The sequence below is a fragment of the Trichoderma aggressivum genome, assembly GCF_033847375.1.
Source record: "Trichoderma aggressivum f. europaeum strain CBS 100526 chromosome Unknown scaffold_045, whole genome shotgun sequence".
In the NCBI taxonomy this organism is placed as follows: domain Eukaryota; kingdom Fungi; phylum Ascomycota; class Sordariomycetes; order Hypocreales; family Hypocreaceae; genus Trichoderma; species Trichoderma aggressivum.
In genome coordinates this window covers 150,890-173,762 of record NW_026946411.1, presented here as the reverse complement: position 1 = coordinate 173,762, position 22,873 = coordinate 150,890, and the positions used below count along the sequence as shown (strand labels likewise).

Sequence of the window (22,873 nt, the reverse complement as noted above, 5' to 3'; positions counted from 1 at the left end):
AAGAGATCGCAATGCGCAGCGCAAAAAGGCAGATGGTATGATGATTTTTTTTAGATGCGGCGCGCAGTCACGATCTGGCGGGGGAGGGGGCCGACATAAGAGTTCAAGATGGAGGGGCAATGACATTGACAAGAGAATATATGACATGAGGAATCAACAACTCACCAGAGTTGAGGGCAGCGGGATTGATTGTCGCACCGTCGGCGCCTGTTGGTTGTGCGGAGTACATGACAAGAAGATCCAAGCAAGCAGCAACGGCGGTGGCGGCAGCGGCGATGGCGGCGACGTGTCGTGAAATAGTTGGGCTGGCGAAGTTCCAAGGATGGACGGAGGTGCAGAAGAACGGGCTTGTCCTGCAGGTTGGCTTCCATGGGGGCGTGGATGGGTGTGGCGGGCAGTGGCCGGAGGCGAACCGAAGGAAACCAGCCGGATGGATAGACGGACAGGCAGCAGACGAGAACAGACAGAAGCACCGTGGTGTAGTGTAGCCCGAGTGCGGCGCAAGCCCAAGACGGCTGCTTCAAAGCTCCAGCTCAAGGGAAGAATAGCTCGAGGCAGAGCGACGAGGCATGCGATGAAGAGCCGGCCATGGCTGCGTAGAGACAACAGGCACAATACAGCTTTATTTTCTGCGATGCTCGATATCGCGGGGAGGGGGGGGGGGGCCAGTGGGCTGGATTGGGGGGGGTAGAGGTCAAGGGAAAGGAACTTTTCTTGGATCGTCGTTACCTTGATTTCAGTGCAGTGAGTGCAGTCCAACAAGCTGATGGACGAGGAGCGCGACGCGTGTGCGACAGTAACGATGACGATCGCACCAGGCGGCAGTCAGGAAACACGAGCGGCGACCGACTTTTGTCTGCGGCGTGCGTGCGCGTGTCTGCGAGTCTGTCTGCAGAGAGGCAATCGGCGATGGTTAGAAGCAGCGCGACTCGAGTCGACTCGGTGGAGACTCGCGAAAGGGCTGAGTGAGTTGAAGCGTGCAGTGCAGTGCAGTGCAGTGGCAGAAGTACTACTAGCAGTAGCGTAGCGCAGCGAGGCACGACGCAAAAGCAAACAAAAGCGCAGACGTCGCGAGAGCTGGGGGACCTTGTGCCGGATGTGGGCGCGATGTCTGGCGGGAGGTTGTGTGCAAGAAGAGGGAGGGTGGTTTAGGGTGGTTATGGTGGTGGTGGTGGTGGAGATGGAAGAGGAGCTTTGTAATTGACGGGACAGTGGCAGGTAGGTATGTCGTACGTTAGCACGCTTTTCGCACGCTAGAGGTCGCAGAGACTTGCAGAAAACAAGAGCGGGCTTGACGGGGCGGGGGGGTTGAGAGGGAGAGGGAGCAAAGAAAAAGGGCTGGGCTGGGCTGGGCTGGACCAAGAGGCCAAGGGTGGGATGCGATGCGATGCTGGATTTTATTTGTGGATGCGCGGATGGAGGGCTGCAAGCGGATGGCGACGAATCATGGTTGGCTGCAAAGACGCAGCGGCTGGAGACTTTTTTTTTTTTGATTGCAAAAGAGGCGTTGGAGGGGGCGTGAGAGAAGAAAAAAAAAGATGAGAAAGGTGAAGCAAGGGAGGATGGAGTTTGAGGCAAGGCAACCCGGTTCAGCAGAGCATGGACTCTCGCAGGTACGTAACTCGACCAGGTAGGAAGTAGATGCCAGGTACTCGCATGTACGGGGTACTGCAAGTGGCGCTTGTGCGATGCTAGCGGTCCCTTGTGTTGTGGCTAAGACGGATGGATGCTAAAGGGCGGAATGACAGCACAGATGCAGCAGAACGGCTGAAAAGACGAGGATGATACCGACTTATGTACGAGCAGCCTAGCAGATGAAATCATGGCAACATGGCAAGACGAGCGTCCCGGTTATTTCTGACGAGCCGGGGGGGCTGCTGCAGCTCAGCCGTGCGCAGAGTCAGTAGCATCCACGCACGGGTTTGGGATTCGTCGGTACCAGTAGCATCAAAGAGGAGCATCCCTGCAGCTCGCCATCGTGAGCTGCTACTAAAAAGTACGAGTACCACTTATACGAGCATGCAAGCGTGCGAGGAGTTGTTGTCGTCGTCGTCTGTCCGTCCGCAGCAAGAAAAATACCCCGTCGTTTGGAAAGGTGATAATAAGCCGGGATATACTATTTGAAAAGTGCTATTAGCAGTAGCAATATCCTGTACTCGTACAATATTCAAGGTACCTTACCGCCCCCAAGTATAGCATCGAAATAGGTGGTAGTACAGCAAGTAATAAGCCGGTATGATATCCATACTACACCCTGGAATATACAAGCAAGGTTCGCTACAGTAGACACAAAGAGACAATAGCCGTGCAAGTATAAGCTGATAAGGTGCATCGAATATTGTCAGTAATCCCCATCAATACCCCCGTTAGCCTCCGCTGGTTCGGCCAACCGCTGCCCTTGTCCTCCGTAAGGCGTGCAGTCAATGAACTCACTCCAGATATGCAAGCAATGCTCTCGAACCCGGGGCTCCAAAACACCCCTGCTGGCTCGCCAAGGCACTCGGCAATAGTGCCTTGTTGGGAACTGCAGCTTCCGTTGATTGATCCTTCAGGTCAGCCTCTCTGCCCGCTCTCTTGTGCTCATGGGATTGATTAATCTAAGTGAGTTTGGCCCTGTGTTTTACCTGCCCAAATAGATTGCCTTGATACGACGAGCCGCCTCTTTCAAAAACCGACACTAGTGGTCCATATGGAGATCCAGCTGCGCGTCGCTTATTTTAGTTGATGCGTTGCGCGCGTGCAGAGTCGCAGCAGCTCAGTCGGTCCCATAAAGTGAACGCGTCGTCGAGGGCTAGGAGAACTAGCAAAGCAAAGCATAGCGAAGCATAGCAACGCAACGCAAAGCCAAGCTCAGCTACGTACGGACCAACACTTGAACGGGGCATGGGTCGTGACTTGGCCCAAAAAGGGGGGGGATGCTGAAATGGAAAAGAAGAAGAAGCAGAGCAGAGCAGAGCAGAGCAGAGCAGAGCAGCAACATTGCAAGAGGATTACAACACAAGTGGCCAGGTCCGAAGTTGCATCGCATGGAGGCTAGCTCTGGAGCAAGTCGAGGGGGAGACAAGGTACGAGCAGAGTACTTGAGTAAGGTACCTCCTCGTACGGGGTCGAGCAGAGCAGAGCAGAGCAGAGAGCAGCAGCCAACGCTATGGCCACCCCGGGTGCGTCTGTGCGCCTCCATGCATCCAAGTGATCAGTCATTCCTAGCTCGTGTTGGTCTGCGCCCGGCCTGACGTTATTATGGACCGCGCGGTTCTATTTTCAAAAGCTGATGGCCGTGTTGTGAGAAAGTCCATGGAGTCATCGGGTCATGCGTGATGAAGAAAAAAATAATTCAGACTTGGCCTCAGACACGCTTCGTGGCAAATCGGGCCCGAGTTGCCCCTTGAGCTCATGCCAGATGTGAATCAGTTTGCGCGTAAGAAGTACCGGTTCCCAGTCATCGTGTACATCTCCTGCATGGCCACAGTCCTAACCAGCTGCTGCATGATTTGGCCGTCACAGCATTGGCTGGCATGTCGGTGCCGCTAGCTGGGCCAACGACGTCATCTCGGCGTTCTGGGTCGCAGCCCGTCGGAAGCAACAGTCAGTTTCCTGCCCCGGCTAGTCAGTATTGGGCAATAAATTGGATCGAGGCCGCCTCGCCATTGGCTCCTGCGTAGCTCCTGCATGGCGCTGCTTTCACCAACATCCGCATTGGCCATGCGGCCGGATAGAGTTGGTCTGGAGGTGGGGCCTCGCTTTTGGCTGAATGGAGGGAAGGGACCTACGAGGACGGGCGGGATGGAGGGGAAGCCGGCAGGTACTCCCAAGTATCTCGTCTGTTGGCTCTACCCAAAGATGGACCCCGACCATGTGCCTCGCCATCACGTCTTTTCCCCCGAGAGGCTCACGTCTTACTATTCAATGTCTTACGGCCGAGTTGGACAATAATGCAGCGGTAATCTTCTTTGTACTCGTAGTCTCCATCTCAACCAGCTTCTTTCCGAGCCATCAAGACGCCACTTCCGGATGCTGGCCCGTCGCCTTTACTTGTGGCTTCTCTAAGGCAGAGGTGCAAATGCAAATCGAGACAGGAATCGATTCAAACAACAAAAAGTCAGATGGTAGCCAACAAGCCAGAGCTAAAGGCAGGCCCCCATTCACAGGTGCAGTAGTACACGTACTCTATATGCATGCCTTAGTAGATACCAGGGACCTACATTGCGCATGTCTCGTCTGATTCGCTGCCTTGTTGGGGCAATGGCCACCTCGTGCTACATGGTGATGTGATATTTGATATAGCCGTACTCGTATGCCTCGAGAAGAAAAAATCAACAGGGGCCTATGATAGGTGCTTGTACTTGCGTTTGCACTCCGCGAGCACGAGCAGGCCTCGTTTCTGCTGCTAAAGGCTGATATAATCGTTATGTATCCGGAGACTGGATCCCTTGAGTGCTGATGCCGTCATCATCGCTGACAAGGTCTGCCCGAATAAGCCGGTGCTTAAATTCGATCGCACGTGTAACCAGACGACATCCCGAGGCTGGCATGGGTACCCAGTACTACGGTAACTTGGATTCCAAGAGCGATATACGAGGCGAGCCAAGGTCCTACGCCGGTACTCATACTTCAAGGATCCTGCCTGTACCTAGAGGTACTACTAGGTAGGTACCTTGGTAGTTCGCCTGTAGCACAGGCTTAGGGCCATGAGCGCCTTCCGCAACTCGATCGGCAGGCCTCCTCTTGCAAGTGCAAGTGCAACTGCAACTGCAAGCCAGGATTGGCCCAGGGCTGGCAGGCGCTTCCGCCGGTGGGCAGACACCCAAGGAACGGTACCTTGGATAGAGACACCATCTTTTATTGTTTGTCGCTAACATGCCATGTCGTTGGGATTGTTGTCTCTGGATGGCGTTCTGTCAATAACAAGCCTCGAGCAATTCCAGCGCCACGACACGACCCCAGACCGCCATGCCACAGCCATGCAATAGCCATGCCAGGCCACGGCCAGAGCCACCATTGCGCCCGTGGATTAGAGTTTGCGCCGCGAAACTAGGCTTCCAGAACAGGGCAACCAGAAGCAGAACCTGTCCGTACCGAAACGAACGATACGCAGGTAGTGCCTGAACAGAATTGATCAACAGGAGAGAGGATCCACCAACAAATGCCTCAGAACAATCGAAACGCCCAGTCGTCGTCGTCTGTCTTGCGTGCTTCAGCCCCAGTGGTCTGGCCACCCCCTCTTTCAGCTCTCTCTGTCTACCCCGTCCAGCAAACCGATCACGGCCATTGAGACCTAATGCTGTTAGCGGCGGCCGACAGGAAGCTGACCTCAAGGCTTTCTCAACAATCCAGACCGATGCCTCACCAACAAGAGGCGGGAATATTGGATAGGCAGCAGATGCGTGTCGAGATCCTCTCCCGACCCGAGTCACACCAGGCGGCGCCTGCCAGGCTCGGCCAATCTCGAAATCTATGTGCGAGTGGCAGCAATAGGACGCCATAGTCGGTAGCACTGCACGACAATGCCAGTGTGCTACAACTTTGGCGTCTACGCAACACGGCAGCACTAGGCCAACGCTAAGACGCGCGCCGCTCTATCACTGGCCCCAGGTGTTCACAAGATTGATCACACAAACATGGGGACCAGGCCAGGGTCATGGCTGCAAGGGTGGCGGCCTTGCGTGGGCACCTCTCCTCTGAGTGTGTGGTGCGGGAACGATGCGATCGCGCTGACCCCAGACAGGCCAAAAAAGCCCTCCCCAAGGGCCGTCTCACAGGCCGACCAACAGCATCGGAACTGCTCGTCCCCCGCAACGGTAGCCCCATGATGGCTGGCATTCCTTGGGACGCCTGTTCCTTTCAGCACCTACCACAGCTTCTACCACCCTCCCTAGAAAAAGCAGCATTCTGGGCGTGCATCGCACAGATACCCGCAACCCGGTATCCGCCACGCTATAACGCGTTTTCGCCTACTCTCTGGCCTCTTGCCTTATTTGATTCCATGGTCCAGTGGGATCAGCAACCGATTAGATTCTTCCCCTCGAACACTTTTGTGGATGCTGCTAGTACCATGGCCACTACGCATACTGTACAAGTACCTACTTATGTCCGACCGTCGCCTGGCAAACTTCCACCTGGACTCCTACCCGTCTCCCCTGCGGATGATATGCTCCGTTGTCAAAGATTACTCCGCCGCTGCCACAAGAATGATACCTATCTGCGGAGCCGAACGTCGTCTGCTGATAATCCACAGCCCAATGCGTTCTCCACCTCTGCCGGAATAGCGTCTATTACGACTACAGGACAAGTGCGATCTTGACCTCGCAACCGCGTTAGACGGGGGTAGCAGCCCGTACATACCTGAAGCGGTATTGGCAGCGATTGTTAGATACGGGGTCTAGTTCAACGCTAGGCAAATCCACTCCTCAAATCAGTTGCATCTTTGCAACGAAACAGACTCCATTCCAGTGCCCCACCACCAGCAGCATCTTCCCGCCGGCTCTAGCGTCGCTCCAACGGCCACTATATCTGCTATGATGGTGCGAGCAGCGCTTCTTGCATCCAGGGCTGGGATACCAAGCTGCCGCGGAGGTGTCCGCTATGCTCGCGGTCTGCGATATTGACGCTTGACGCACTCCAGCACTCGTATACCTACTAGGTACTGAGTCATGGAGAGTCATGGAGCCGCTGGCATTTAGCAGCCGAGTTTATTTCAATGATTTACTGCCGAAAACCACTCGTACCAAGTATCCACATATCTGTTCCTGGCGCAAAGCTCTTTCTTCGTTACCAGTTTGTCGTCCAATCCATCCAGGAGATGCGCATTTCGTTTTCCCAGTTGGCGCTTTTACCAAAGCCATGAGCCAAGTGAACTCAGCATTGCATGCACAGGTATTTCCGCATGTTCATTTGAATGCCTCAAGGTCCGTATTACTTTACACCAACTCGGCCATCGGTGGTGTGTTCCGAGGTCTTTCTCAAGTCCTTAATCCTGCTTGAATGCGCCATGTGCCATACCCCTGTCCCATGTCTTGTACGCCGGATTAACGGTGCGTCATACTCACGACCTACCCACGGAACTAGATTCAAGCAGTCGAAAGGTATCGCGTGTCTCCAGGGTCTCGGCGCGATGCATCGTCTTTACTGCCCCAGGTTGACCGAGTCAGGGGAACCCGCATATCAGAGTCCCATCGACTCTGTCGAGGACGTGGGAATATACATGTTCTCGTCGGCTCATATCTTTACCCGGTGCGGTTACTCTCAGTATGCATGCAAAGGTAGGACAATGAAAGGCCGTGCAGATGGACGCAGCCAAGGATGTTAGGATATGCCACCCCACATCGCACCGAAGCAGTCATGACATGAATCTCACGAGCACATGCACCTCCTTCCACCTCGCAACCCGTGGCAGCAAAGTAGCACTAGCCCGAGATTTCTCGTACCAGCCCCCTCCCCTTGTGAATGGAGGCTTGTGTACCTCATGGACACCACCAACATTTCTTTTCCCAAGAAGCCAGGGGTAACACTGCGGATCTATCCAGTGACACACACACCAAGGCAAATCCCATTTTGCGATTGCCGACACCTCCAGATCGTCACCTCAGGAAGCCCCTAAGGAGATGGATGGTACCAGTCTGGTACCGGAGGTTTTTTTCTTCTTTGGTTTTCCCCCCCTTCTTTACCCCCCCTTCTCTTTCATTGCATTTCCATCTTCTTTCCTGCCACTAACATCCTAGCGTCATGATCTGTGAAGCATTGCCCTTGTCGTTGCACAAGCCCTGCCGCTATTCGTCTCCTTGACAGCCAATGTTTGTCTGCTAAATTCCTGTTCAGGAACTGGAGGCGTCAATGGAGACGCTGCTGGCAAGGCGGGTTTCCCAAGCAATGTATTATCATGGACAGCCGTCTTCTTGGGACGTCATCGTACTGGCGTGGTAGGAACGTGCAAATTTGGAACTCGTAACCCCACTTGCTCGCTATGCTCAGTAGAACATGATGATATTCGAGAGTCATGTGTAGAGAAAGGGAAAGAATTGGATTAGATGATAAGACATGATGGCCGGGGTATGACGGCTGAGAAAGCCAGCTTTGTTGATGGCCTACAACAGAGGAGCTGCAATTTAGCGTCACCATACCCTGCAATGCAATGCAATGCATGAATTCTCGTTATCAACTACATTTTCCTTTGGATAGCGGGTACGCAATTATCTTGGATACCGGTCACGCTATTACAACAGTTTACTCAAAGCAAGGCATACAAGTCACGGAGTGGAAAGCCTTGCTTGCAGGTACGTATGAAGCCTGCAGTCTGCAACCTTGGATCTTTCCCCCCCTTCATCTCCACACCAACAAATCGTGTTGAAGGCTAACTTCTGACCGCTGCTCTTGAAGCTGCGGGTTTAAGCATCCTTGTTCATTCTGGCATCATTTGCATTTTCCGCGATGCTACCCCATCTTCTCATGAGACTCTCAACTTGAAAGAATAGCGTTGATCGAGCCCACATCAGGCTGCGCATCCAGCCATGTGACTGCGGGTCAACAGGTCGGTTGCCAAGGCAAGGATGCATCTCACAGGTTACCTAATGTTAAGTCTACCGGCCAGCTTTCCAGCTCTCAACGCCCGAGAGGGGCAAGTTGTTGATCTCTTGCGAGGCAAGGTGTCCTCCTCTTCTAGCCTCTCGCGCCACTGGCCGTTGTGGCCTTTGTTATTGGCTGCGAAGCCGGCTAGCATGCATTTCAAGACCAGCAGAACAGGATAGCCTGCTTCCTTGGCACATGTCGAGCTGTACGGAGTACTGGCAGTGGCATCATGTCTATGCTGCCCCCCACTATGAGACGAATATGTCCGTACAGCCCATGGTTGACAAGCAGCGACGGGGATCCATTCCGAAAGAGCCGAATTAGGTATTGGGCTTCAGAGACTCGACTTTGGAACCCTTCCATCATCTTGTACCCCTTGGGGTTTCGGCCAGAGAAGGCAAAAAGAGGGCTTTGGCGATCAGCGCCCGCAGCCCTTTCATATGACAATTGGGGCCGTTTAGACTGTAGAGCACGGGATCTATTCTTGTTACCCGCCCATGCAAAATTCATTTGCCAGGGACTAGACCACAGGCGCTTACCTGCCTTTAGTTTCACTCAATCCGGCCGCTGGCTATCAAATCAGGGCGCCACAACTGATGTCGCGATACACGTCTGAAGCTCTGCGACTCTGCCGTATAAACCAAGACTGGTTTCCAAGACTTTACAGATCCACATGGGATTTCTCGCAGCAATGGATGGACTAGTCGAGAACGTCGGCAAGTGTTGCGTTGTGGTCCTACATGATGAAAGCGTGCATGAAATAAATGGTCATCTGGCTCTGCTAGTCGAAGCCAAACGCACGCGCATGCCCTTGCCCCATCGCATGGGGGTACGAGGCGAGGCGACGCCTCTTCCTTGCTGTTTAGTGGCTCACGGTTGACGCCAGAGGACCAGTCTTTCAACCTTTGTTTAGATCTGGATGAGACGAAAATGACGACTGCGAGGAGACCTATCACCAGAAGCAACAATACAAGGTTGCAGGGCACGTTGTATCCAACACACACCGGTCTTTGTTCTCTGAGGGATGGGATGGGATGGGGACACATACGAACCCAATAATTCGGCGCCCACTCCCTTTCGATAAGAACATGGCGCGTCATCCTTGCCAGCCAAATGTTGTACACCGAGAGATGGTAGTATCCGCAAGACCCAACGAGCGGCGGAGATATGCGAAAAGGATCGGCTATATTGCTACCGTTACCAATAGCAGTAGCATGGACACACTCCTTGAGATCGAGCCGATGGCCTGTTTATGATTACAGAGCCTCGACGCGTCGCCTTCTGCAACCATGGTGACGAGTGGTGAAGTACATGGCCTGGAGCGGTGAAAACCTGTCATGTCTCACCAACATTGAGCTCGTTTTGACCAACAGTGGATAAAGGGCATATTTCGGGGAATCCAGAGTCATACAAGCAGCAACCTAGGTCCAAGACGGTCCAGTTCTCCGAGGTGGCTCTGCTCCGAGGGGGTACAAGAAACAAAATCATCAATGGCCTGAAGGATCCTCCTGAGGCAGGGTGCAATCACTGCTTAGTGATAACACACGTTTGGTAACATCGGGGCCAAGTTTTTCCCCGAGCTTCGTAAATACCCCTTTGCGTCTTTTGTTGGGCTCGCCCAGCTGGGGTAAGTGGCAAGTGACATGTTTAGGTAGGTGACATGCTAGAAGTTGAAGTTGCATTCATGACGATTCTTGGCCACTTGGCCCTTGGGCCTTCCTGACGAGCGAGAGATATCTCTTCTGGATTGTTAGAGTGATGTATATGTCATAATGCAAGTAGAATGGCTCACAACTAGGTGAAGGGTTGGAACTCCAGTTTCTCCATGATGATTGAATCCGGAGTTGGCTGCTATTCCACGTTTATGGAAGCAGGGCCAATAGTGTTGTATTGATAAGCACCATGGCACAAATGCGCTTATTCCAAGTAAACTGACAGCCCCATTGAACAGAGCTTGTATACCTGACATACTTGAAAGGTATCTTTTCATGATAGTTCATGATGGGGATGCTGTAAGATTGATCGCCTTTGAGTTTCAGAGACAGTATGAGATGAGGGCTCACGTGACACCATCGTCAAGCAAGAATCACGTGATGTCGACCACACTTGAGCGAGTTCTCAGGGGATAGAGTCTTTCTTGACAAATCGCGAGATTCAAAAAACACGAATCATTAGAAACAGCAAATATTACGAACACTTTTCTTTTGAAAATTCAGTGTTGCAAAAGCTTTGTTATCGTCAAATTTCTCTATTTGTACGGTTTGCGGGTTGCTCTTTCACATAAGGTAGGTATCGATAAGGCACCCCACTAGGAACTTCCAGATTCGTAGCGCCTTTGCATCTCACTTTACATCAGCATTTTTTGACAGGAGTGAAAACTCACACCGAAAAACACCCAGAGAGATAGCCATCATGACGAGCTTAAAGAGGCCTCAGGGGTCTGACCAACTGGCTCAGAACATCTCCAACAAGGTTTATGTCAGGTCGACACGCAGTGGAAAGGTCCAGAAGATTGTTCGCGAGGTCTATCTGAGAACGGACATACCGTGCTCATCGAACCTGTGCAGGGCGTGCTTGAGCCAGGCACCCAGAAATGCAGTGAATGAAGGTAATTCTTTCTTTCTGTCTCAAGTTCTGAAGATGAGAAATGTGACTAACAACTTGTGATAGCTCTACCATTTGTCCTGTCGGCCAGACCGGCTGGTACAAAGTCGTATCCTCAGGGCCACTACCTAGTTCCAGACACAAACGCGCTGCTAAACGCCATGGACCTGTTTGAGCAGAGCTCATCGTTTTACGACGTTGTTATCTTGCAGACTGTCCTGGAGGAGCTCAAGAATCGCTCATTGCCGCTCTACAATCGCCTTGTTGGACTGACAAAGAGCGAGGATAAGAGGTTCTACGTTTTCTTCAACGAGTTCCGACTGGAGACGTATATCAATCGCGAAGCCAATGAGACTGTCAATGACAGAAATGACCGTGCGGTTCGGCAGGCTGTCAAGTGGTATGGGGAGCATTTGGCGTTGACCAAGGCGGTACAAATCCCGGCGGTTGTCATGCTGAGCGATGATCGGGATAATTTGAGGAAAGCTAAGGCGCAAGGCCTGCACGCGTCTTCGCTGGCAGACTATGTCAGCGAACTAGAAGATGGCGACAGGCTGCTCGACATGATTGCCGAGTCACAGTCTCAAGCCCAAGGTGGATTCAAGCAGGCTTCCCAGCAGCCCCTTTATCCAGAGTTCTATACCTCCTCGAGAATGATGACGGGGGTCAAGGCAGGCTTGCTGCATCAGGGAATCTTCAATGTGTCGCCGTATAATTACCTTGAGGGGTCGATCAAGGTGCCTGCTTTCCCGAAGCCTCTGCTTATCCTCGGCCGCGAGAACATCAATCGATCTATTGATGGCGATGTTGTTGTCGTTGAGCTCCTTCCACAAGACCAATGGAAATCACCATCAACAAAGATTATTGAGGAGGACACCATCACAAAGAACGAGAATGCGGACACAGAAGAGCGTCAGGATTTTGTGTCGGACAAGGAGCGGAAGGCACTTCAGGAGGAGGTGAAGAGGACACAAAAGGCATCGGGGGAGAACCAGCTACAACCAACAGCCAAGGTTGTGGGCGTGGTGAAGCGTAACTGGCGACAGTACGTCGGTCACATTGATCCGTCAACGGCCAGCAAGGGTCCCTCGCAAGGTCGTAGACTCGACAGCGTCTTCCTCATCCCCATGGATAAGAAGATCCCCAAGATCCGTCTCCGCACTCGTCAAGTCTCTGAGCTCTTGGGTAAGAGACTGTTAGTCACTGTTGACTCTTGGGACAGAGACTCGAGACACCCCGTGGGACATCTGGTCCGATCTCTGGGAGAGCTCGAGACCAAAGCAGCAGAGACAGAGGCACTACTCCTGGAATGGGATGTCCAATACCGGCCTTTCCCCAAGACGGTGCTCGACTGCCTTCCGAAAGAGGGCCATGACTGGAGGGTGCCAGAGAGCAAGGAGGATCCAGGCTGGAGAGACAGAGAGGATCTTCGCGATCTCCTCATCTGCAGCATTGATCCTCCCGGCTGTCAAGATATCGACGATGCTCTTCACGCCAGGCTATTACCCAACGGCAACTACGAGGTCGGCGTCCACATTGCGGACGTATCGCACTTTGTTAAGCCTGCAAATGCAATGGACACGGAAGCAAGCATTCGTGGCACCACGGTTTACCTGGTTGACAAGCGCATAGACATGCTTCCCATGCTGCTCGGCACCGATCTCTGCTCTCTCAAGCCCTATGTTGAGCGTTTTGCGTTTACAGTCATTTGGGAACTCGATGAGAATGCTGACATTGTAAACGTCCGCTTTACAAAGTCTGTTATCAAGTCTCGCGAGGCGTTCAGCTACGAACAAGCACAGCTTCGAATCGACGACGCGTCGCAGCAGGATGACCTCACAAAGGGCATGCGAATGCTGCTCATGCTGTCGAAGAAGCTCAAGAAGAAGCGTATGGATGCCGGCGCCCTGAGCCTGTCTTCTCCCGAGATCAAGGTGCACATGGAGTCGGAGTCCTCAGACCCCATTGACGTCAAGACGAAGGAGCTTCTCGACACCAACTCTCTTGTCGAGGAGTTTATGTTGTTCGCCAACGTCAGTGTTGCGGCCAAGATCTACGAGGCGTTTCCTCAAACTGCCATTCTGCGTCGCCACGGCGCCCCTCCTAAGACCAATTTCGACGAGTTGGCCGATCAGCTGCGTATCAAGCGTGGCTTGGAGCTGCGCACCGACTCCAGCAAGGCGTTGGCTGATTCCCTAGACAAGTGTGTCGATGAGAAGGATCCGTTCTTCAACACGCTGGTCCGTATCATGGCCACGCGGTGCATGATGAGCGCCGAGTACTTTTGTTCCGGAACGCAGTCATACCCCGAGTTTCGCCACTATGGTCTCGCGTCTGAGATTTACACGCACTTTACTTCTCCCATTCGCCGATATGCAGATCTCCTCGCGCATAGACAACTTGCCGCCGCCATCGGCTACGAGGCTGTCCATCCTTCTGTGCGCAGCCGTGGTCGCCTTGAGGCAGTGTGCAAGAACATCAACGTTCGCCATCGCAACGCTCAGATGGCCGGCCGAGCTAGCATTGCTTACTACGTCGGCCAGGCTCTGAAGGGCAAGGTTGCTGAGGAGGAGGCCTTTGTCATGAAGATTTTTAGCAACGGATTTGTTGTTCTGGTGCCGCGGTTCGGTATTGAGGGTTTGATTCGGCTGCGTGATTTGGCTGATCCTGAGCCGGAGAGCGAGTACGACGCTGAAAAGTATACGCTGACGACAAAGGGCGACAAGGCCGTTAAAGTAGAGCTGTTCCAAAAGGTTGTGGTTAGAGTCCATGATGATAAGGACGAGAGGACGGGCAAGAGGGGCGTCAAGATGGAGTTGGTGAGTGCTTAGAGACAGGGTGGAATAAGGCATGGTATTTCAACGGGTTTGGGAGGACATTTCACGAATGTTAAGAGACTAGAGTAAGAATAAAGAGGGGAAGAGGACTGAGAGGCTTGCATATCAGGGAAATCCTTCTTTGTTTGAAAAAAAGAGACGTGTACATCTATATGTATTTGACATATCTAAACGTGTACATCCGGCCCAAGTCCGTTTTTATTTTTGACCAAACCAGCCTACAACGCCAAACTCGTTATGAGGGGGAAAAAAAATTTAAAACCGCGTCGCAACGACATCCATATATATGATAAAATCCCAGCCACATTTGCAATCGTGAGAGTTCCCCTTTGGAGCCCGGGCTTCTTTTTACTGCTCCATGGCATCATCTTCATTTGCAGCCCCGTTGCCATTGTCACCCCACAGGCCATCGAGCTTGAACTCGGCGGCCCACTCGGTGACAATCTCCTTCTGGTCGGCCATGACATCCTCCTCGCCGGCGTTCTTGATGGTAGGCTTGGTGGCAGCGCCGTTGGCGGACTCGACGGCCAGGACGGGGGCCTCGACCCAGCCCTGGATACGGCCGTCACGCCAGTCGGTGACGACGGTCATGGCAGCAGCGTTGATGTTGGGGATGCCTCCGCGGCCGATCCTTCCACGCTTGCGGGCGACCTGGACGAGGAAGTCCGTGGTGATGTCGCCGTCGGTGCTGGTGGGCAGCAGCGCGGGGATGTCGTAGACGGCGGTGAGCTTCTGCAGCAGGTCGGGGGTAGTGGAGAGACGACGGAGAAGGAGGCTGACGGCGGGGACGGGGTCGTCAATCTGCTTGGGGGGCACGGCGTTGAGGAGGACGAGGTGGGCGTGGGCCTCGGTGGCGTTCTTGATGGCGACGAGGCCTCCGGACTGGATGGACGAGGACGAGGGGAAGACGACGCCGGGGGAGTCGAGCAGCGTGAGCTTGCTGTCGATCTTGACCTTGCGGATGCTCGTGGTGACGCCGGCCTCGGCGCCGGCAGGGCAGGCCTTTGCGTTGTTGCTGCCCTTGCCGCTCAACCTGCTGAGGAGGGCGTTGATGATGGAGCTCTTGCCGACGTTGGGGTAGCCGATGACGCCGACGGAGACGGCACGCTTCAGGTCGCGGCTGGCGGCGTAGCTCTTGAGGGCCTTGAACAGGGCGGCCGAGGTGCTCTGGACGGTCAAGTCGCGGTGGCTAAACACATGCGCGTTCGCGGCGGCGTGCGACGCCCGCACCGGCAGCGTGGGGAAGTACCGGCGCAGGTGGACGAGCCAGTCGCGCAGGACCTTGGGCGGGATCAGGTCGACCTTGTTGAGGATGAGGATGAGGCGCTTGCCCCCCGAGGCGGCGGCCATGACGCTGCGCTCGACCTCCCGCGAGCGGGTGCCCTCTGGGTCGCGGGCGTCGAGCACGTACAGCACGACGTCGGCTTCCTCGACGACCTGCTTGAAGACCTTGTCAAACGTCTTCCTTGACGAAGCCTGGCCAATGGAAACGTGTGCGCCATCGTCAGAAGCGTCGCTGTCGCTCTCCTCGTCATCGTCGTCGTCCATGTCGTCGTCGCTGGCGGCAAGAGACTTGTCGTACTTTTCCGCAGCAGCACGAGCGCTGGCAATCAGCGCGGCCATGGGGTTAGACTCGTCGAAATCCTCGTCCAAGTCGCCGTCCTCATCCATCTGGTCGTCACCAGCCCCGCCGACGTCGTCCATGGCATCCTCGTCCTTGCCCTCGGCGCCGCCCGTCTTGGCAGCCTTGGCCATCTCTTTTCTCCTCTGAGCCTCCTCGGCCTTCTTCGCGCGCTTCTGCTCAATCTCCTCGAGAATCCTCTCCTTGTAGGGGAACAGGTTGGGGATGCCGGGGTCCTTCTTCAGCTTGGATCGCCATTCCGGGTTCTTCTTGGCGAACTTGCGATCCTTTCTCTGCTTGGCGGCCGAGGCCTTTTGGATCTTGTTGCGAAGGCGGGTTGTTGTCCGCTTGGACTTTGGTTCTGCGCCATGGTTGGTTAGCAGGCAAAGGAAAGGCGATGGGACAGCCCAGGATGGAGAGTGAATCTGGGTTTTGGGTTGAGTGATTGCTGCTCTGGATCATGACATACTCTTGGGCTTGTTAATTGAGCCTGCCATTGTGACTTGTCGTTGTCAATCGTGGGTTTCTCTTGATAACGACTTGCGGCGTGCCTCCAACTGAACTGTCTGTGGTTGCCGTGCTAAGAAAAAAAAATTAAGTGGGATATCGATTCTGCCGGCGGCGCTGCACACCGCCTTGCTATCGGCTCCATCTGGATGTAGAATTCTTGCGTTAGTAAGCCTTTTCTCTCAAGTAATAGACCGAGGTACCCTTTGCCGTATTTTGTAGTTGAAAGATACATGCAGCGTAGTATTAGCATCTTCTCCGCATTGCAAAGAGCCCAATTAGGCGCACGTTCGACGTGGGTTTCCTTTTCCTGTCGAGCAAACCCACCCACCGGCCCTTTGATGCCCACTATCGATCTCGGGTGAGGCAGTCAAACCCGAGATGCGAGATGCTAGCCTTGGATATCCTTGTTGTCGTGTCTCAAAGATTGATGCTAGTAATAGCTCATGATGAGAGTACTGGTACTACCTATTACTACATAAGGTAGTTACCAGGTACCTTAGTAGGCACCTGGATGTATATAAGAGGGCATGGTGTTGATGCATCTTGATCCCCTCTCGTCCTTGAATACACCACGCAGTGATCCCGTGTTGCTTGTTTTACTTTGCATGTCAACTGAGCCAAGTTCCAAATTTCACCTCCGTACACCAACACGAAACAATGGCACAAGATTCGGCTCACAAGCTTTCCCTGGCCCTCTCTGAAGCCAAGGCTCTCTACGTAGCCCGAAATGCCAAATCCCGAGCAATCCACGAAGAAGCCACCAAGTCATTCCCTGGAGGCAATACCAGGACGGTGCTTCATACTGATCCCTTCCCCATCTGCATGAAGTCTGGCCAGGGCTATCAACTGACCTCTGAGGATGGGAACACGTAGGTTGACATGGTTGTGTACTCCGGCTTCTTGTCTTATTAACACAGGCTTCTGCAGCTACACAGACCTTACATGCGAATTCACCGCAGCGCTCTATGGCCACTCAAACCCTGTGATTCTCGATGCCGTGAGCAATGTCCTCAAGACCGTGGGCATGAACGTTGGCGCAACGACATCTCAGGAGCAATTGTTTGCTCAGGAATTGTGTCAGCGCTTTGGGCTTGAACGAGTGCGCTTCACCAACTCCGGCACTGAGGCCAACCTCCATGCTCTGGCCGCTGCGAGGGTGTTCACCAACAAGAGAAAGGTGGTTGTGTTCAACAGAGGCTACCATGGAGGAGTTCTGGGCTTCAAGGACGGAAATCCAGCGCCTAACAATGTTGACCAAAGCGACTGGATCGTTGTCAAGTACAATGATGTCGACGCTGCCACCAAGGCAATCCAGAGTGAGGGAGTGGCCGCCGTCTTGGTGGAAGGCATGCAAGGAAACGGAGGGTGTATTCTTGGAACTCCAGAGTTCCTGACTGGCATCCAAGACGCTGCTGCAAAGGTGAAGAAACACAAAACTCATACCCGTTTACTCAGCACTTTTGCTCACTCACATCTCATATAGGCCGGCGTGGTGTTCATCCTCGACGAGGTCATGACTTCTAGAATATCAGCTTCCGGCTTTGCAGGCCTGCGAGAAATCAAGCCCGACCTCAAGGCGTTTGGCAAGTATCTCGGCGGCGGTCTTGCTTTTGGCGCCCTGGGCGGAAGGGCCGACATCATGGCAGCCTTTGACCCGAGACTCGCCACCTCGATTTCTCACTCTGGCACCTTCAACAACAACACGCTCGTGACGCATGTCGGCTATGCGGGCCTCAGAAATATCTACACTCCCGACGTAGCGGACAAGTTTACCGAGATGGGCTCGGCGTTCCTATCCAGGCTTCAGGAGACAGTGAAAGGAACAAGGATAACTTTCACGGGGATTGGTTCCGTCTTGTGCTCTCATTTCATCGAAGGGGATGTAGAAGTGAGGGATTTTGCTAGTGGAGACGATGTGCAAGAAAACGAGGCGCTCAAGGACTTGTTTTGGTTTGAGATGCTGGAGCAGCGGTTCTGGGTCACGCGCAGAGGCTTCATTGCGCTGATCCTGGAGACGCCGCAGTCGGAGCTGGACAGATTTGTAGATGCTGTCAAGGCGTTTGTGTCAAAGCATAACGACATACTGGCGATTTGAAGCGACGAAAGGCCAACAAGGGCATGTTAGTAGTAGCTCATTCAATAAGAGGTAGATTGTTTTAGTTTCAAGTGTTCCTGGTGATCAGTTGTGGCAGCACATATGCCCGCTGATTGGTTAGCCTTATCCGATTACATAATCTACCCATCCTTCAGCCTTGTCCACCTTGTAACTTTTGCCATCGATTCTCGTAGCTGCATCAACACGCGCCTCCAAAACTCTCTTCTTTTCTTCTTTATTCAACCCCCCAACTCACACCACCAAACCCCCTTCTCACAAACCACCGCACATCCCCCGAATCCCCATATCCCCGTCTTCTCAATGGACTACCAAAACCGCGCGGGTTCCAAATTCGGCGGCGGCGGTGTCGCCTCGCATTCCGCCACCAACGCCGACCGCCGCGAACGCCTCCGCAAGCTCGCCCTCGAGACAATCGACCTCGACAAGGACCCCTACTTCTTCAAGAACCACGTCGGCTCCTTCGAGTGCCGCCTCTGCCTGACCGTCCATCAAAACGACGGCTCCTACCTGGCCCACACCCAGGGCAAGAAGCACCAGACCAACCTCGCCCGCCGCGCCGCCCGCGAGCAGAAGGAGGGCAAGCAGAACATCGACCCGGCCACGGGCCTGCCCGCCAGCGTCGCCGCCAACCTCAGCGCGCGCCGCAACGTCGTCAAGATTGGCCGCCCCGGATACAAAATCACAAAGATCCGCGACCCCGTGACGCGCCAGCAGGGCCTCCTCTTCCAGCTGCAGTACCCGGACGCCACGCCCGAGCTGGCGCCCAAGTGGCAGGTCATGAACGCCTTTACGCAGCGCGCCGAGGAGCCCGACAAGAACTTTCAGTACCTGGTCGTCGCCGCCGAGCCGTATGAGAGCGTGGGGTTCAAGATCCCCGCGCGAGAGCTGGACAAGCGGGAGGATAAGCAGTTTTGCTTCTGGGACCCGGATTCCAAGGAGTATTGGATTCAAGTCATGTTCATGACGGAGCGTGAGGAGCGCTTCAATGCTGCTCCTGGCTTGACGGCCAGGAGATGAGTGTGTTTGACAAGGGAGGAGGGACAGAAGATAATCATCATCAGGCTGCGTGGAGATGCTGTCTGATGATTGCCGGAGCCGCGGCTCTTGATACCCGAGAAGGACGGCAAGGCCTTTGTGTAGCCATCTCTTTGGCAGTGCTCAAAGCGCGAACGCGGTAGAATATTTAGCAGGCAACGATATCAAATCGCATGGGGTAAGAGGCTGTCCGTTGGCTCGATACCAGCGTGCATTTTTTTGGCTGACTTGCAACTAGCTGTTCGGCTCAACAGTTGACTTGGCCTGAGAATGAGCGAGGGCAAAACAGCACAAACGTGAAAATTAGGCATCTTTGGCACAATCAAGGGTAACGAATGTTGGGTATATATTAACGACACATAAACATGAACATGTATACTAAATCGGAAATTGGATTTACGGGCCTCTTATAAATATCACTTATTTCAAATCATATACTACTGCAATACCAATAAAGTTTCTTTTGCAACTGATATATCCACGGTCTTAGACTAACGCATGCGTATGAGAAAAAATGAAAAGCATCTTTCAGCAATATGAACAAGGGCATGTCAGCACGATGTTTTTCCCATGCCCAGTATAATGCATTTCAATAAACGACAATGTACCATTTTGGTTCTGATGCAGATTGCTCCTCGTATCTTGGCCAGCCGATTAAGCATAGACCCCCCCTTCCCCTCTCTCCCCTTTCAAATTCCAACGTCTCCATCATCTAACGGCAGCTCTAATTCGCTTCGAATTCAAAATCTCTACTGCATATGCACCGCTTCATCCTCTGGAACAACAAAAACCTTCTATCGGAAGTTGTTATCGAACCGCTTGAAGGTGTAGCCGATGAAAGGAAGGCTCATCTCGGGAGACTCCTCGGGTGCCTGGCCATTGCGGTTCTGGATGGCCTGGGCCTTGAGCAGAGTCGCGTTGTCAGTCTGGTCAATCTCATCGGTGGGGAAGTAAGTGGTATCGATGTTGGACGTCAGCCGGGGCTCGAAAGGAGCGCGGATGCGGCGCAGACTGTCAAAGTCGACTCCACGGAAGAATGCGTGGCTCTTGAGTTCATGAGCGCCTCCCCGTCCGAGTCGGTTCTCGGTGTTGCAGACCATGCTATAAAGTAGACAAGGTCAGCCATCAAGCACTCTTGACTGTATAAAGTATCCTCTAGGGGTATCGTACCTTCGAATCAAGTTCTCTGCCTCAGCACCCAGCGTAATGTCATCAGGGAAGTACAGGGTTTGTCTCCAGTTGACAATCTTGCGGTAAGTATCGTGGCTGTCTTCGGCGCAGAAAGGCGGCCAGCCCACCAAGCACTCGAACATGATGGTGCCCAACGACCACCAATCGCAGTCAAAGGTGTAGCCATGGCCTGTGAAGATCTCGGGGGCGATGTAGTCTGGCGTACCGACGGTGGAGTAAGCCATCAGCCGTCTAGATCGTCTCCAGTCGTTAATCTGAGATCGGTTGCTGACTGTGAGGTTAATCTGGTCTATGGCAACTGAAGTCCGGTCACGCGGGCGGTTGGAGCGACCTTGCAGAAGCTGCTGGTAGTAGTTGTTATCGTGCAGACGGTGGAATCCCGTGGAGAGACCAAAGTCAGTCAGCTTGACGTGACCGCCGCGGTCCAACAGGATGTTGTCGGGCTTGATGTCACTGTTTTCCACCAAAAGTCAGTCATTCACTCGCGCTGATGTTTGGGGGATGCAGCCAGCAAAACATACCGGTGAATAAAGCCAAGCTTGTGGACGGCTTCAATGGCCAAGACAATCTCAGCAATGTAAAATCGCGTAATGTCTTCTGAGAAGATTTCATACTTGATGAGCATGGTCATCAAATCTCCACCCGGCAAAAACTCCATGAGCATGTAGAGGAAGTACGCGTCTTGGAAGGTGGTGTAGAGCTTGACAACCCAGGGGCTGTCAGACTCGGCCAGGATATCACGTTCTGAGCGGACGTGGGCCAGCTGGTCCTTCTTGAACATTTCAGTCTTGATCAGAGACTTCATGGCGTAGACTTTGCCGTCTCCCTTCTTCTGCACCAACTTGACCTCACCGAAAGCACCCTTTCCGATGATCTTGACAGTGTTGTAGTTTTCGGGCTTGTCCTTTGTACGCAAGAATCGCAGGTATTGGCCTTCCTTCCGGCCGGCGGTCGACCACAGCTGCTCTCTTCTAGTTGAGCTCTGTTGGGGGTCTTGCAGCTTCTGCTCCAACTCATTCTGCCTATTGTTGTGTTTTTTACATGTTAGCAAGTCGATGGATTATTGATACAGAGTGATAAGGGGTTGATTTAGGCTTGGAAAGAGACCTGTGATGATGGACATTCGCACCTTTGGTTACGCTCGCGAGCTCGCTTGACGCTGTCTTTGAAAAAGTCGGCAGCTAGCTGTGAACACTTCTTCTGGTTGCTATTGGCATTTGTGCCATATTTATCAGGGTTCCTCTCAGGGATGGGCTGGAACTCGGGCGACGAGACAACGCCCTGGCCGGGCAAAGGAGGCGCGTAGTTGCCATAGCTGGCCTGCTGCCCCGAGCCGCCAGCAGTTCGCGGACGGCCTGACGACGGCCCTCGACCGGCATATTGACCTCCCCTCGCGGCACCGCCGCCTAGGTTCTGGTGGGAGAACTGGTGAGCCAAGCCAGTGTTTGGGTCGTTGGTGCCGGGCGCGCCAGACTGCGGGGGATAGCCAGCGTTGGGATAGTCGCTGGTGACGGCCTGGCCAGGATACTGCTGCTGCTGACCATACTGGTTCTGCGCAAAGTAGCCCTGCTGCTGAGGGTAGCCGGCGCCGTACTGCTGCTGGCCGGACTGCATGCTGCCAGACTGGCCCTGGAAGACGGGCTGTGGAAAGGTTGAAGGAGTCGTTGGAAAGGTCCGATCGTTGGCAGGCGGCCGTTGGTTGTCAAAGTTCAAGTGCAGACGATTGGAATCCATCTCCACGCCGATAAGACAAGACAATCGATCTCAGGTAATAATCAGCTGTATGCGAGCCTGACGGCCTGAGGGGTCGTCGGAAAGGGGGAGAGAGACGCTGGAGATGGAGCCCTGACTGGCCAATTCGAAGCGAGAGTTGCTCCGCTGCAGCGCAAGGCAAGGCGGGCTGGCCCAGTTTTTGGAGGAGCAAGGCAAGGACCTGTGCTGGCAGCTGATTGGGGCCTGAGCTCTGGAGTTGCAGTTGAAGAAGCTCCGGTTCTCTCAAGTCAAGACCCTTTGACGATGGTTTGGCTTGGGCTCAAGGGGAAAATGGGGGGCGGTCAATCCAGACCTCAAACTGCTAGGTAGAGGCGCCAAAGACAATGGGCGGGGTGATGAATACTCGAGAGGTACCTGCGCGTCGTGCACCAGACGGGCGTGGGCGTGTCACAGGTGGCTGTAAGCCCAGGTAGCCTCCAGGTCCCAGGGGGGCTTGCTGGTGGGCACAGCAGTTGGTAGGGCCGCTAAATTGTTCTGGTCGGGGCTCTAGACACGGTTGATGCTGAACTGAGCTGCCACTAGACTAGTATCTTAGTGTCTGGTGCTCCAGTGCTATCATTCTCTATTTTTTGGTGCTTCAGTGCTGTTTGCTTTGCCGAGTCAGTAGATAAAAAGGGCTTCAAT

General features: G+C 53.7%; 4 protein-coding genes across 4 annotated transcripts; 2 read left to right on the top strand and 2 right to left on the bottom strand.

Annotated features, from left to right (window-relative positions):
* Nucleotides 1-10,974: 10,974 nt before the first annotated feature.
* Triagg1_8790 (uncharacterized protein) lies at nt 10,975-13,997 on the top strand (the record flags this gene model as incomplete). The annotated part of the gene is made up of 2 exons (XM_062903675.1): nt 10,975-11,170; nt 11,233-13,997. The coding sequence occupies 2 exons, from the start codon at nt 10,975-10,977 to the stop codon at nt 13,995-13,997; spliced, it is 2,961 nt and encodes a 986-aa protein (XP_062752262.1).
* A 354-nt stretch (nt 13,998-14,351) lies between these two features.
* Nucleotides 14,352-16,121, bottom strand: Triagg1_8789 (uncharacterized protein; the record flags this gene model as incomplete). Its single annotated transcript, XM_062903674.1, has 2 exons — nt 14,352-15,985; nt 16,094-16,121. The coding sequence occupies 2 exons, from the start codon at nt 16,119-16,121 to the stop codon at nt 14,352-14,354; spliced, it is 1,662 nt and encodes a 553-aa protein (XP_062752261.1).
* A 670-nt stretch (nt 16,122-16,791) lies between these two features.
* Nucleotides 16,792-19,267, top strand: Triagg1_8788 (uncharacterized protein; the record flags this gene model as incomplete). Its single annotated transcript, XM_062903673.1, has 4 exons — nt 16,792-17,003; nt 17,062-17,554; nt 17,618-18,192; nt 18,385-19,267. 4 exons carry the CDS (start codon nt 16,792-16,794, stop codon nt 19,265-19,267), a joined length of 2,163 nt encoding a protein of 720 aa, XP_062752260.1.
* Nucleotides 19,268-20,079: 812 nt separating this feature from the next.
* Triagg1_8787 (uncharacterized protein) lies at nt 20,080-22,210 on the bottom strand (the record flags this gene model as incomplete). Its single annotated transcript, XM_062903672.1, has 4 exons — nt 20,080-20,386; nt 20,456-20,929; nt 20,998-21,498; nt 21,606-22,210. The coding sequence occupies 4 exons, from the start codon at nt 22,208-22,210 to the stop codon at nt 20,080-20,082; spliced, it is 1,887 nt and encodes a 628-aa protein (XP_062752259.1).
* Nucleotides 22,211-22,873: the final 663 nt, after the last annotated feature.